This window comes from Pavona decussata, unplaced genomic scaffold (assembly GCF_977016875.1).
Source record: "Pavona decussata unplaced genomic scaffold, jaPavDecu1.1 SCAFFOLD_366, whole genome shotgun sequence".
In the NCBI taxonomy this organism is placed as follows: domain Eukaryota; kingdom Metazoa; phylum Cnidaria; class Anthozoa; order Scleractinia; family Agariciidae; genus Pavona; species Pavona decussata.
The window spans coordinates 337,026-352,500 of NW_028145742.1; the positions used below are offsets into that span (position 1 = coordinate 337,026).

Consider the following 15,475-nt stretch of genomic DNA (forward strand, 5'->3'; position numbering starts at 1 on the left):
GAGAAGTTATTAAAATATCAAGAAAACTCACCTTGAGTGACCATATCCTTAATTCTCATGACCTCAGGGGTTGTATAAGCATTGATATTACAAGGAGAAATTTGATGCTGATCACTGTTCGTGCTTAAAGGGCTACGGAAGCCAAATTTTCTCGGATATCCAGAGCTATGCACAACAAACACACTGTAAGCGCGGGAGCAACTACGGCTGGGTGAACGCTCTGTAGGAAAGTCATGGGTTCACTTTGGCACTTTAACAAATACTGCTTATCAATTTAATTCTCTGATCCATCATTTCTAAAACAAACATCTTAACGGTGTACCCTGCCCTAACAGTCCATTGTCATATTCTTTTGATAAGGCGTTAGTTTCACAAATTCCGCCTAACAATCAGTTTCAGTCAAAGTTACACGTAGTAGATGTAAAACGTTGCACGAACTGCAGTAGATAAGATTTTTTTCTAACTGACCAAGTTGCTATTCGTATTTTTTTTTTCCATGATGCAAGGGAGGCGGAAAATATCAAAAAAGTTTGGAATGAAGAACTGAATACTTCAGACTGTTTTCATAGCTTTGATCGGTAAAATTGTATTATTGTAATATTGTAAAACATCTACTTTTCAGGCCTCGTACTTTAACAGAATATTTAAACTTTGGAACTATGTTTGTAAGCTTGCACATTTCTCGCTTATGCCTTTTCACTTTTTGTCCGCAAAGTTAATAAGGACTCAACTGTCGAGGGTATATAAACTCAACCACCCCAGTACATGGACGCTAGTCCCAACGTGCCCATGCCACTCTTATTTTATTTTATTTTTTTCTTAACGAATGCTTGAATTTTCATTTTGTTTTAATTTAGGTCGAAATCCAGGGGCGGTGCCTCGCATGGGACGTTCGTCCCGTTGTACCTGCCCCTTTTGGGTCTTACCTCTTTCTTTTTAATTTACATTATATATTGCAAGAGGAGCACCCAATAAAACTGTTAAAAGAAAATTTCAAATAAACCGCTCAAAACGTCCCTTCATTTGTAAGACGTAACGCTCCCTAATTGAAGACATAGATATATGAAATACCTCGTTCTTTAAGCCAAGAGGCAAAACAAGAACACTACGCTTGCAATATAACTTTCTCTTTAATTTAAGCGGCGAGGCAAAACAAGCACGTTGTCATGTCTTCCATTAGTTAGTGTGCGTTATGTGTTATTTCTTGGGTACGTTTTGCCTTGGGGGCAAACTTTGATCCGTTAAGGCTACAAAAGATTGGATAGAACATATTACCTCAAAGAGAAATAAAACCAATGTTATGATAAGTATAGTTTACAAGTTTGTCACGTGAACGAGCCAAATGCTTTTCCTTGTGTCATGGTTAGCCACATAATATACATTTTTTTTTTCTAATATCGTCTATTTTTCCCGTAGAAATAATGGTTCTTCTGTTCAGTTTTTTTCCCAGTAGACCTCGCAATTGTGGTGTTATGGAGAACGTAAATATACACTGAATGCTCTCGGCAAAAGAATCGCTGTACTAGGGTAATTACTCGGGATGCCCAAAGGGCAGACCGTGTCAAGTTTTCGGTCGGGTATCTGTTTTTTTTTTCCTTCGTAGTAGCTTCAAATCTACACATTAATTTATGCATTAAACTCTGCTCTCTCCTAGAATTGGAGAGTTCACAGCGAAGAAATTACGCTTTGACAAACAGATCGAATAATTCAATGCGAAGCAAGCTAGACCAGGGCTGAGTTGCTCGAAGCATGGTTAGCGCTAACCATTGGTTAAGAGATATTAAAACCTATAGGTTGTCATGGTATTTAACCCAGGTTAGCGCTAACCATGCTTCGAGCAACTGGGCCCAGTTTGTAACTGGATTGTCAGACTGCTAAGTGGGAACCTAACTACTATACAGGGGAAAGCGTTTGTTAAGAAGAATACCTCGTGCTTTATACGGACGCTTTGATCCTTACGTTCTCACCTTTACATACATTGATTATTTTTCAATAGTTAACGTAAGTTAGATCCTCTTATCTGCATTTTTTGATGTATCTGTCAGTGTTGCCCAGCGCCCAACGGGGTCATGACGTTATCAGAGAGTAATTTCCGGTATGATTTCCAGTAACACAACGATAAAATATCACACCCGGGATCACACAGTCTTTCTGAATAAAACTATTCAATTATTTCAATTGTGAAGGGAGGATACTTTTAAAAAATCTGCGAAGCATATAATGGAAATAATTGAGGCCACATAAAGCATCCCATGAAAATGCCATTAGGGGCATCTTGTTGAATTTAAAACTGTCCGGAACAAGACGCTGTGTAAAGAAAAAGCTTCCATTGTCATTGACGATACCAGCAAGATATATTTCAGTTGTCACTTTACTCTGAAATTTCAGACAGTTTTGAATAATTGATCTTCTCAAAATCGGAACACCTGGCTGCAAAACTGACAGATTTCAACGTTTTGCGATCATTTTTGTCATATATTTGCCGATCCTGAGTAAACTTCACATTGGCAAACTGTTATTTCTTCAATTGTGCATAACACTGACGAAGGATAGCCAAACAAACCTGTTCGTCTTTTACTGCTTTTTATTGCGGTGTTTTGTACAGCATCCGGCCGAAGGCAAGAGACGATAGTCTGCTACCAACTAAAAACTTGTACTTAAATTGCGGTCAGACACAAAAGAGGATATTTATAAATTGACAGCCTAAATTCAGAATAATTATGTGAACTTTGAATTCGGACGGCTACAAGGTGAAAGTGTTATCAGAAACAAGTTCGAACCTTGAAGCTAGGTCAATGAAACGAGAATCGTTTCTCAAGAACTGCTCTCAATTTATTACCACTGCAAATCAAAGAACAAGAAACGCCTCCGAGAAATTCTGCAAAACTGGAATGAAAAAACGAAAAATGGAACTTGAATTTCAATGGGCAAAAACAAGTTAAACGGGGAAGATGCATTGACTCCAAGACGAAAGATTAATCTTCAAGTTCGGTTGACTCTAGCAAAACCTTCATTATTTCCACAGCATCACCCGTCCTGGCCGAGTTTGCAAAAGCTTGTTAAACACTCCTTTTTTTGTTGTCTCATTTGATCCATTGGAAAGCGATGTCTTGCTGGGACTGGTTTATGCGTCCATGAAGAGAAGCTAAGCGCACGTGAAGAAAACTCATTTTGATAATCTCTTTGCTGCTCTGGGTGAGTTGTAACTCATTTCAAATTTTCGCGAGGAAGCAAGCTGGACGAACATTTGATTCGACCGAATTCAAAAGGTTAGTGTATCTGAATTAACTGTACTATCGAGAACTAGCGATAACTGACCGTGCTCCTGAACGTGGAGTAAACTGAACTCGATTTTAAAGCTCTTGACAAACCATGACAAACAACACTCACTCCTCATCGTTAGATCTTACACTCTACCTCACCACACAGTTCGGGACTGCAATCTGCCTGATCATCCTCTCACCAATAACAATCATCAGCAACGTGTTACTGTTACTAACTATCTTCAAAGATCCTCTGAAATGCTTCCGCACTCCTGCTACTTATTTCATCGTCGCTCTGGCCCTGGTGGACTTCACGACTGGTGTGTTTATCGAACCTTTTTTCATAATAGATCGCATGTTGAGATATTTCACGTGGTCTTTAGTGCTGCGTGAACCGTACAAAAGCTTATCCCAGTTTGGCGTTTTGTTTTCTTACGTGGGCCTGAATTCGTCGTTCCTGCTTGTTCTTGGTCTAATTTGGTCGCAGTATCTCGCGATAACCTTCCCACACCGCTATCGTTCAATCGTGACCACACGCAGAGTCCTCGCGTGTATTGTCTTGTCGTGCGTGTATCTCACCGTGTTCGTCTTGTTGCCATACGCCGGGGTGCAGCTACAAACCTTGTTTCAAGTGGATCTCCATCTCCACTCGACACTCATCACCGTTTTGCTCATCATAGGTTCGTTTATGCTACTGAGGTCGTTTCGTAAATTTGCCAAAACATCCCGGCGGCTCAGAGCTGGTACGGAGAATTCTGAAGCTCAAAACACGCGTGGACACGCGGGCACGACTCTCAGCAACAAGATTGGTGAGAGGCAGTTGACGATTGTTACTTTGCTGCTCTCTGGGATCCTAATAGTGTGTACTCTTCCTCATATCATACTTCGTCATGTCAGCTTTTACATGAAGCACGAAACACGACAAGAGAGACTGGACATAAACGCAGGGATTACTATTGGGGATGGGATGATGTTCCTAAAAATCGCTTCGGACGCTTTTATTTATGCGTGGAGGTTGACGAAATACAGGAGGTCGTTAAAAATAGTGTTAGGGTGCAGAGCTAGTCAGGTAGAACCTGGCGCCACGGAAATAAAAACGATGGAAGAACACCGGCAACCCGAATCATCAACATCATCAAATCAGTAGAACTCCCGTTTACAGCCTCCACCTAAAAACGAGACTAGGCCTTAAGCCAACTGATGAAAATTACTTTAATTAAAGTGTAGTTCAAACCGAATATCGACGGTATTAGGTCCATATTTTAGTCATATCGTAGTTCTGGCCAAGAAAAAGCAATTTTACCACTAATATAATAAATATCAATTTGCTCAGTCTGTAATTATTTGCCAACCCAAGTTGTTTGGATATTGAAATTTGCGCAGGATGGACAGCTGAGAGAAAACAAAGAACCAAATGTCAACTGAACTAAAGTAGTCCCTCCCACGAAGACTTCTTTTGGGCTCGAAACGGAGGATATTAGTTTGCGATGACGCCAACGTTTATACTTATAAAAGGGTTTTATTCACATTTTACTCGCTATTTTTAATGGCCTGTCTGCGCGAGTTTTGTACTTTTTCCACTAACGGCGGGTCATTTTTGGATCCACATCAGTCTCCCCTCCTTACATGTAAAATCACCTAACAGTGTGAAAACCTTGTTGGACTCTACAATAAATATGCCACGTAAGAACTGCATTTTTATACAATTCCAAACTTCAGTGTAAAGCGTTAGTCCCGTTCAAGTTTTTTACTGACACGGTTAGGGTCCTCGCAAGTTTCGGTACCGACACAGTCAGTACCAACACAGTTTGGATCCTCGCAACTTTGTACGTGCACCAACACAGTTTGGACCCTCTGAAATTTGTACCGACACAGTTTAGACCCTCTCAAATTTGTGCCGACACATTTTGGGCCCTCTCAAATTTGTGCCAACACAGTTTGGACCCTCTCAAATTTGTACCGACACAGTTGGGCCCTCGCAAGTTTGCATCGACACAGTTTTAGGATTTGTGAAAGTTTTGTTCCGAGAATGTTTGGATCATGAAAGTTTCCTACCTACACAGTTTAGGTTTCAACATAGCCTAAATATCGCCTCGGTTAACCACGATTCTCGTTTGCAAAATTAAGATCTTTATCGCTATACGAAGCCAAATCCTGGATCAATATTACGTAGAGTGTCAACCACAAGATTGCAATATTGGAGCGTTTCTCGAGAAAAGCCCGAGGCAACAGACTAAAAACTTACGCAAACACTTGGCAAAGGAATCGGCTTTTGATATTTTGTTCAATCAGTATTGGTTCCCCATTGTAAGTGGTTCTGGGATGACATCACCTTCTATAATCAGCGCGTATTCTTTTCCTCGACACGTGTCACTGGTAGGTCATATTAAAGCAAAGGATGTTTTGTCTCGATCCAGACAGAGTTGTCAAGTGTTGTAGTAGTGTCAGAGATACTCTTTGCCGGCTGAGTTGAAAATCGATTGAAACTTTGTCAGTAAGGGAATGAGTCTGGCCAGCACTCTTGATTTACCTCAAACTTAGCTTCAAAGCGAAACCTGCTCCACTGAAAGTGATTGATCGCGGTCTGCATGTGTACTGAATCGAAACGACATCAAAGAACTCGATAAGACATGGATAATAATACTGATCTAACGTTCTACCTTAACACGCAGCTTGGCAGTGCTATCTGCTTGATGGTCCTCTCACCAATAACAATCATCAGCAACGTGTTACTGCTGTTAACTATCTTCAAAGATCCTCTGAAATGCTTCCGCACTCCTGCTACTTATTTCATCGTCGCTCTGGCCCTGGTGGACTTCACGACTGGGGTGTGTTTCGAGCCTTTCTTCTTGATGTATCAGATAAAGCAATATACAACATGGTCTCTGAAGCTTGATCAGCCTTACGCCAGTCTTGCCTTCTTTGGTACTCTTTATACTTACGTTCCTGTTGCCTCCTCGTATATTTTTGTCCTTGGTTTGACTTTGTCGCAGTACATCGCGATATCATTTCCGCGCGCAACGCTATCACTCAATCGTGACGACGCGCAAGGTTATCGCTTATACTGTTATCTCGTGCGTGTATTTCACCATGTTCATCTCATTATACTTCGCTGGAGTCTCAACAGAAACCTTGTATGAAGTAGGTCTCCACCTTCACCCAACTCCCATTACCGTGTTGCTCATACTGACTTCGTTCATGCTATTGAGGTCGTTTCGTAAACTTGCCAAAACATCTCGGCAATTCGGAGAATCGCTGACTGACTCTGAGACTCCAAACACGCGTGGACACGCGGGCACGACTCGCAGCAACAAGATCAGCGAGAAGCAGTTCACAGTTGTAACTTTGCTGTTGTCAGGGATCCTTATTGTGTGCGTTCTTCCTCATATCATAGTACAACATATCTGGTTTTACACGAAGCAAGAAACCCATCAAGATATACTTAATTTGCGTGCAGGGGTGGATATTGGCAATATCACGTTGTTCCTAAAGGTCGCTTGGATGCCTTTATTCATTTCTTGTGGTTGCCAAAATTCAGACGGTCGTTGAAAATAGTGCTACGGTTGTGGCGACCGTCAAATGGCTTCCTATGCCTTTGAAATGAGGACGATAGAAACTGCCACTTAATAACAAAAAGTCCTTAGAGCAGTTTTCAATTAAGTGTCGAAGGTAATTTCGCGTTTGCTTTGGTTTTGCGCTACTTCGCTTTGCGATTGGTTTGCAAAACTCGCGCCAAAGTTCTCAACCAATGAGATGCAAAGCCGGCTGTGACTTGCTCGCACGCAATTTTCCGCTCTTGACGCTGAATACATGTATTTGCTACGAAATCTGATTGGTTGATAGTGCTCTTTGCATTTGTTGTGATTGGTTTTGTGACACTCATTTGAAACCTGCTCTATGCAGCCTTTGTACTTGTTTTTTACAAGCAACTTAAGTAGAAAAAAGAAATTGTTACAAACATTCATTACTGCATGAGATATTTGTTGGGAGACTCAGTAAGGCTTTTAACATATTTTTTAAAGCCTCTTGGATTTTAAATAGTTAATAAAATTAATATGTGTGTAATCATAGGCATAGCTCACGTACCAGAAAAAAAAGAAAACAAAAAAGGGGCCTGTCGGATGTCGCGTATTCTCTTTCGTGCTTCCCTGGGTAAAATTGTTGGGTCTGCATGCATGGTGACGAGTTCAGGGCTGTTTTGCCTTACCATTTTGTATTGAAATAGGCTACTGAAGCCGATTACAAAAGGTTAGATTTCGCCGCTTTAGTTTCAAATGAGGAATTAAGATACATTTGTCTGAAATAAGGAATAATTAAAAAGTCCGCAATTTGCGAATGACTTTCACCACATTACTCTGAAACCGGTGTAAATTTCTTAGCCTATTAGTAGGAAAAAGGTTTATAGCTTTACCATTTTAGTTATACATATACGGTTTATAATTTAAAATATCAGTTTAAAACAAAGTGACTTTTTATGCTGGTCCCAGAGGTTTATTTCCTATTTTTTCTCAAACAGAATTGAGCCATGAAATTAGAAAGAAAACCTGGGACAAGGAAAGGTGACTGTCAGTATAGTTTGGATTCTATTAGTTTAATAAAGCAAACTATGTGGTCTATAACATATATTTTGTATAAGTTTGAACTAGAGTCAATTTAGTAATCCTCCACCCTCTCCCCTGGAACTACGTAGAACACAGTTTTAATTCTATCATTTCGTGAATCATGGAACTGTTGACCCAAGAAGCATAGGATACATCAATACAAAACCGCCTTGTCCGCTGAGCTAGCGTAAGGTGTACCTACCACGAGATACAGACCAAAGTTTTCGAACTGCGTAGTCCCAAATTGCCAAGAAGGCGAGATAAACAAATAAAAACCGTTCATTGAACTCATCTGCAGCTGATATATAGCTGAATTACAGAGTCAAAATACAAAATTTACTACATTATAAATACAACTAGTAATAATCAAAGATTAGGGAGCGCGTTCGATGATCTCGATTGCAGGCTCTCTCACCTTTGCCAAGTTGGTGATGATCAGTCATCCTCCTCGGCAAAATCTGCTGGGATGCCAGATACGCTTCCCAAGATCCATTCATTTGTTGATTGTTTCCCATACAACCTCGACTCCAAACGCAATTAGGAGTGTGTTCTTTCTACGTTAAACACAATTATTAATCTATAAAACTAACGTTGAAATCTAAAGGTCACGAAAACTTCCGAGCGTCTTGTTCTACATTTCTGCCTTATATAAGCTATATAGGTATGTGCGGCGCCAAAGGGCGTGGTTTTTGAGTTGTTTTGGTCTAAAATAAGATATAGACGTTAACCATTTTGGTCTGAAATTCTGACTACGGGTACGGATTTTCCATTAACGCGTATGAATTCTAGAAACTAGGCCTGAAAAATGAATACGAATTTTAGAAGTCAGGTCTGAAAAAGGAATTTCAAACTGGAAAGTTATATATTGTGGTCTGAAATAGGGTCAGAGTTTGGAGAAGCGAGCTGCACTCCTGCACCAAAAATACTGAGGAGCTCTTATCTGTGTCGCAAGATGTTTTTGTCCATTAAGCATTCCACGTCATGAGGTGTTCCAGTGACTTATTATCATTTCGCGCCGTCATGCACCAATGTCTCTTTAAAACCTAAATAAAATCCCTTCCTCCTCTTCCTGAGGCAACCTCTTCTAACCTTTGAAGTTTGGCTTTTCGAGGGGCTCAAATGCCTCTCTTGTAGGAAAAATTATCAGCTCTAAAATTAGCTTTTCGTGCTTGCGGGACAAACCCATGTATAAAGCCTTGAAAAATTGTTTTGAAGCCCTTTTAAGCAGCCATTCACTCGAAAAGGAAAAGCCGTGTCCTTTAAAACTCCACAATACTCACAAACCTGGAAAAAAAACCTATGCGTTTATATTCTGTAAGACAAGATAATAAATCCGCTTGAAATTCCTCACCGATCCCAATCAAACGCAAAATTCCCCACTTCCCTTGCGAGGTATACTGAAATAAAACGTTAAATTAAATGCAAGGCTGATCGGACAGCTAAAATAATTTTATTGCCCTTCTTCTTCAGGGGCGGCAAAAAGCTAAAAAAAAAGAAGCAAAAAGCTATACTCAAATAACCGGTTTATACCTTGGGGGATAGGTTGGGGGATGAAACGAATAAAAAAGTGGTGCCCAGGGCATTCTTTGGGTTCGAAATGGAGGTGTGAAAAGCGACTGAAAACAAGAGAGTGTTCATTCTCGTCCCCAGAGCCGCCTGGTCCTCTTAGCCGCTGGAGGCTGGGCATGAGGACCAAGTGCGAATGCCCCGCGGGCTAAGAGGGACTGGAGGCTCTGGGGACGAGAATGTACAGGGAGTGGTTGATCGTGGTTGATATGGTGAAGATGTCGGAAAAGTGTGCTGTGATAGGCGGTTGCATTTTGTTCTTGGCAATAATAATAGCTTGGGTTTTGTACAGCCCCTACTGGGGCTCGTACAGGTTTTATAACCAGCATTATCCAACACTAACTCTACAAAAGGTAGATGTGAAATGTGAATTGGAAAAGATCATTTCACTTAAATCACCTTCACTGAGTTCCTTTATACAGGCAATATCAGGCGACCAAGACTCCCGTTTAAATGGTCTGGCGGTGTATTTAAAACTCACAGATGCATGTCAAGTGCTGGAAGATGTAAGTAAAGCAAAAGTTCAATTGCACAAAGTCGCTCTCGTTACCCTTGAGAATAATGATTACACGAGATGTCCCTTCCAAAAGCTGGCAGTGAATGCGCAGAATGCAGGATATACTGTGTTAATATATTTTGGTGACTGGTCACAGTCAAACATCAATGTTTCTTCGCCGACGCATGGGGACAAATTGTTCATTCCGGTTTTATATGTTTACTGGAAGAAGGGATATAACGGGTGTAAAAACATGTCTGGAGATGAAGATGCAGTTGTTGATCATAACGTTTTAAATACGGCTGACCTGACTAATGTGGAGATAGTTCTCGAGCCTTCTGATGAACTGAAAAAAATGCAAAAATATCTAGACAAACTTTATTACTGGTTCCTTGTTGGACCGATAATAACTCTGGAGTGGCTTAGACGTACAAAGAAATTCTGTTGGATGTCTGGCAGTCAACAGTTAAACAACAATGGTCGGACAGATGAGAACGAAGCTGAAATTCGAACCATGGAAGAAGGAGGAAATGGAACGGAAGGATCACATCTCCACTCAACCATCGAAAATTACCACCGAGATAGAGCTGGCGAGGATAAGCCCGCTACTTACCACACAGACGACTGTCATCAATGACTACACGAGACAGCCTCGAGGCACTGGATGTGTGAACATTATCAGAAAGATTCCTCTCCGCGAAATTGCGGTAGGCTTTTTATGTGGGATTCTTGCAATAGCAGCTCTCCCTGTAGGTATATCTTGCGGTGGGTTGTCTTTTTTTAGATTTGACGACGACGTGTATGGCACACGGGTGTCTGTACTCTATTTGGATATTGTTTGGCCATTTTTTCAGATATTTTGTTTTTTCATGTACAGTCGGTTCGCCTGTAAAAAAACGAGGACCATTCAAACTGAATTTTCAAAACTGATTCGAAGTGACTGGTTTGCATCAAACATTTATTTCTTAATTTTAGGGGTAGTAGTGCCATATTGCTCCTTAAGCAAACCTTTTCCGTATTTTGTCACGTACAACACTTTGTGCACGGTCTGCAATGTGCTTTTCATATTAACCTTAAACAAGCACAAAGTTGTGACACGGTATGTTTTCTACATAAGCATCTGTATGATCTGTGCTTACGTTGAGAGCGACATTGTGGCCGTGTTTTATTTTGTTCTCAATTCTCAAGGATCCTTAGCCAACCTAAAACTCACGGCTCTCCGCACTGTAGCCATTGGCCTCACTTTGACCATAAGTTTTAATTCTTCTATGCACATTGTTCGAAAACTTGTGAAGCCACGGCAATCGCTGTTTGAGGGACTTTCGGAGAAATAAACTGAGGCCTTGTTTTACGAATTATTTTCCTCGGTAGTAAATTTCTGAAATCTTACACGACTGGTATTATGTGATGTGTAATATATCACGAGTCAGACGACCTTTGTTGTGTACATTTTTGAAATTAAAGAGAGGTCTTGAACAAGGTTCAGCTTTCAAGCCAAAATGAATGACTTGTTATGATACTTAGAAATCAATGGTAGATGTCAGTTGCATAACACGTAGAAATTATACAGAGTTTGTGGTCGTAGAATCCGCTAGTTTGAAATTTTAAAAGTGGCTGGCATGTTGCGAATGGGGATTCTGAAGCCAATCCGTAAAGTACTTAGTATTTTGATCCCGAATTTGTGAGCAGGAATTGCACTTTTAATGAAGCCTCAACAATATGAGCTCAACTCAACTTAAAATAATTGTTCGAAAACAACTCGGGGTATCTGACTGCATAAACACGGGCGCCCTGCCATGGAAGTTTTGAGAAGTTATTCAATCCTACTGTGAACCTGGGATTCATTAATAGGCTCGATTACCAGCCGCTGTTCGGAAAAATATATATTGTACTTTGAGGCAATCTGATTAGATACTAGTTAGGGGCCGACCATTTAACTCTTGATGGGGGGTGGGTGATTACTGGTCAGCATGAATTTTTTTTCTAGTAACTTGGTGGGCAGAATATTTTTTTTCCCTTCTAAATGCTCTGCAGGATATTTTTTTCCCCTCCTCATTTCTCTGCAGGATTTTTTTTCCACAAAAAAGGGTCATGTGTTTACATATACAAAATGTATTTACATTTACATTGTGGTCATTGCAGTAATAGTCCTAATATGGAGCTGCAAAGCCTTAAAATGTTGTAAGGGACCGACCATTTAACTTTGAGGGGGGGGGGGTGGGTTATTTTGAAAAAAAAATTCCTGTAAGCGTTTGTCGGAAGAAAAAAAATTGCATGCAGCACAAATGTTATAGAAAAAAAATTCTTGCACTGCTGTAAGAAAAAAAATGTTGCAAAGCTATTTCATCATTTCTGGGGGGCCTTACAAAATCCCAGCAAAACTGCAACCATTCTCTTCCCTTGCTCCCTTCTGGATTTGGTGATGCTGCAGAATTATTGCTTCATATTTATTTATCAGTATTTAAATATAATATTTTTGCGATGTTTTAGTAACGCACTTATCAATGTCTAGCCCCAGTGGGGGGAGTGCAGGCATACCCAGGGGCTATTGACGATTGGCATTTTCAAATATTTTTAGTCAATAAATTTCAAATTCCACACCCTCTGCCATTTCAAACCTTAATTCTTGTTCAAAACGTCTCTTCCCTTGGACAAAGTTCACAGGTCAAATGCCCCACTTATGCCCGCACTCCCCCTGTTGGGGCAAGACATTGATAGGTGCATGAAAAGTAGCTGTATATTTCATGAATAAAAATTGTGCTGCAAGATAAAAATTAACAGTAGCAATGAACATGGCTGAAAACTACAACTGTGTCCAATCAGTAAATGAAGCTATTCTATGATTGACACATGTATCTATATTTTTCTGTTTTAATATTTTCAAATAAATTGATAGAAAAATTATAATAGCTTAATAGCTTTGCAGCTCCATATTAGGGCTATTAGTATTACTGCAATGACCACAATGTAAATGCTAATACATTTTGTATATGTAAACACATGACCCTTTTTCAAGGAAAAAAATCCTGCAGAGAAATGAGGAGGGAAAAAAATATCCTGCCCACCAGGTTGCTAGAAAAAAAAAATTCTTGCTGACCAGAAATCACCCACCCTCCCCCCTCAAAGTTAAATGGTCGGCCCCTAAGCTATTATAATTTATGTATCAATATCATTATATTAAAGACATATTTTATTTGAAAATATAAAAACAGAAAAATATAGATACATGTTATTGTTATTTGTTTATTTATGGTTGACAAGTCACAACAGGAAAGGTTTGGATCTGTTTCTTTTTTTACTGAATATGTATATTAAAAAATAAATAAATTTCTAATGTCACAGTTGCCTTGCATGTGACAATCATAGAATAGCTTCATTTACTGATTGGACACCGTTGCAGTTTTCAGCCATGTTTACTGCTGCTGTTAATTTTTATCTTGCAGCACAATTTTTTTCATGAAATATACAGCTACTTTTTGTGCACCTATCAATGTCTTGCCCCAACAGGGGGAGTGCGAGCATAAGTAAGTCATCTGACCTGTAAACTTTGTCCAAGGGAGGGGACGTTTTGAACAAGAATTAAGGTTTGAAATGGCAGGGGGTGTGGAATTTGAAATTTATTGACCAAAAATATTTGAAAATGCCAATCGTCAATAGCCCCTGGGTATGCCTGCACTCCCCACATTGGGGCTAGACATTGATAGGTGCATTACTAAAACATCGTAAAAATATTATATTTAATTAGAAAGAAAGGCATTGCAAAAATATTATATAAATAATTACATGAAAATGTTTCTTTTAAAAATTGAAAATTAAAAAAAAAATTTTCTTTGTCTATTAAAACTAGATTCTTTAATAAAAAAAAAATTACCTCCATTACTGCTATAGTGATAAGCTAATAATGCATTGCACATATGAAGCAATAATTCTGCAGCATCACCAAATCCAGAGTTCAAAGGGAGCGAGGGAAGAGAATGGTTGCAGTTTTGCTGGAATTTTGTAAAGCCCCCCGAAATGATGAAATGCCTTTGCAACATTTTTTTCTTACAGCAGTGCAAGATTTTTTTTTCTATTACGTTTGTGCTGCATGCAACTTTTTTCTTCCAAAAAGCGCTTGCAGGAAAGCTTTTTTTCAAAATAACCCCCTTCCCCCCCCCCCCCCCCCCCCCCACTCAAGAGTTAAATGGTCGGCCCCTAATTTCTGTTCTGACCGTTGGAATGGAAAAAGTAATGTACCTTTGAATGGCGTCCATTTGTTCTGAAAATTTTCATTTGGTCCCGGCGCTGCAAACTCAAAAAGTTCAACCAAAACGTTTTGGCTAAATGGAAAGCATCCCTCGTGTAGATATTAGGCTGGTCTTGCTACAGTGGAACCTCGATTTAACGAAGTCGCTGGGGACCGGCCAAATTTGTTCGTTAAATCGAGGGTTCGTTATATCGAAAACCTCGATATAACGAACTTGAGGGGAAACGACCAAAATGTTCGTTATATCGAGGTCATAGTTAATGATTGATTTTCAACACAGGTGACTCCTGTCACGCAATTCAATGCAATTTTCGTCACCCAGAAGTGCCGCGTTTTGAGATGCAATTCATTAAGCATGGTGGCTTTCAGTAGCAATTATTTTCACTTTTGAGCAGACGCACAGCTTTTATTTACAATAAAACGACACTTTCAGAGTGTTGATCTGTTCAGCGTTTATCTTCTGTCGCGTGTTGACATTGTAATTCGTTATATCGAGGTAGATTTTACGTTTGGGCTTCCGGATTATGTTCGTTATATCGAAGAATTCTTTATACCGAGGTTCTATTCCATACATTTTACTGTAACTTTGGCCGGGACATAGAATATCGTTCGTTATATCGAGGACTTCGTTAAATAGAGGTTCGTTAAATCGAGGTTCCACTGTAATTCAAGTGTGTGTAATGATTCTTACAAACCTCCCTGTGGTGACTGAGATAACTTAGCAGGGGCTCTCAACGGTTCACTTCTGTGGAAAAACGGTTAACTTTCACAGCCCTGAAAAATTCAGCAATTCTTTTCGTTTCTGAAAGGGCCAAACATGCCAATAAAAGTTAGCTAGTATTTTTGTGAAATGAAGCCAACAACAGCTAGTGAATTCATTTCCCAAAACTTTCTACAACTTGAATTTTAAGCTAATTAAAAGCATATTATCTGAACATGCAGATCAAACTGCATTAGCTTACACCAATGTGCCTTCAAAAGGCCATAAAAACGATCTGGGAACAAAAGACACAACATTTTAAGTATTTTGTTTAAATGTTCTCGTCGGCTGCCCCTGACTAACTCGTGGTAACAGTCATTTGTAGCATTTCAATTAAATGATATTTTGTAAATAAAGTGTGAGTTTTAGTAATTATTTTTTTCAGTAGCAACCTTATGAGTCCTTGAAGTTCTTTTCTGATTGTTTAGCCAACCGGCTGCCCAACAACTGTTACCCGTTTACGTCTCTGAAACCTGAAACAGAGATCTCACCGTTACATCGTTCCCAGGGGCGCTTTCCATTCGACGAAATTTTCGAAAATTT

At 39.7% G+C, this 15,475-nt stretch overlaps 1 protein-coding gene and 2 pseudogenes across 2 annotated transcripts in view; all 3 read left to right on the plus strand.

Annotated features, from left to right (window-relative positions):
* The first annotated feature begins 2,547 nt into the window (after positions 1-2,547).
* LOC146452549 (uncharacterized) lies at positions 2,548-4,414 on the plus strand. Its single transcript, XM_085097549.1, has one exon. It carries the CDS (start codon positions 3,373-3,375, stop codon positions 4,408-4,410), a length of 1,038 nt encoding a protein of 345 aa, XP_084953675.1. The 5' UTR covers positions 2,548-3,372; the 3' UTR covers positions 4,411-4,414.
* Positions 4,415-4,512: 98 nt separating this feature from the next.
* LOC146452550 (uncharacterized) overlaps positions 4,513-15,475 on the plus strand; it is a 43,173-nt pseudogene continuing 32,210 nt past the window's right edge. Inside the window, exon 1 of the transcript XR_014859679.1 lies at positions 4,513-7,135. The product of XR_014859679.1 is annotated as an uncharacterized LOC146452550 (transcript). The remainder of the gene's footprint in view (positions 7,136-15,475) is intronic.
* On the plus strand, positions 10,068-11,320 carry LOC146452551 (uncharacterized; annotated as a pseudogene).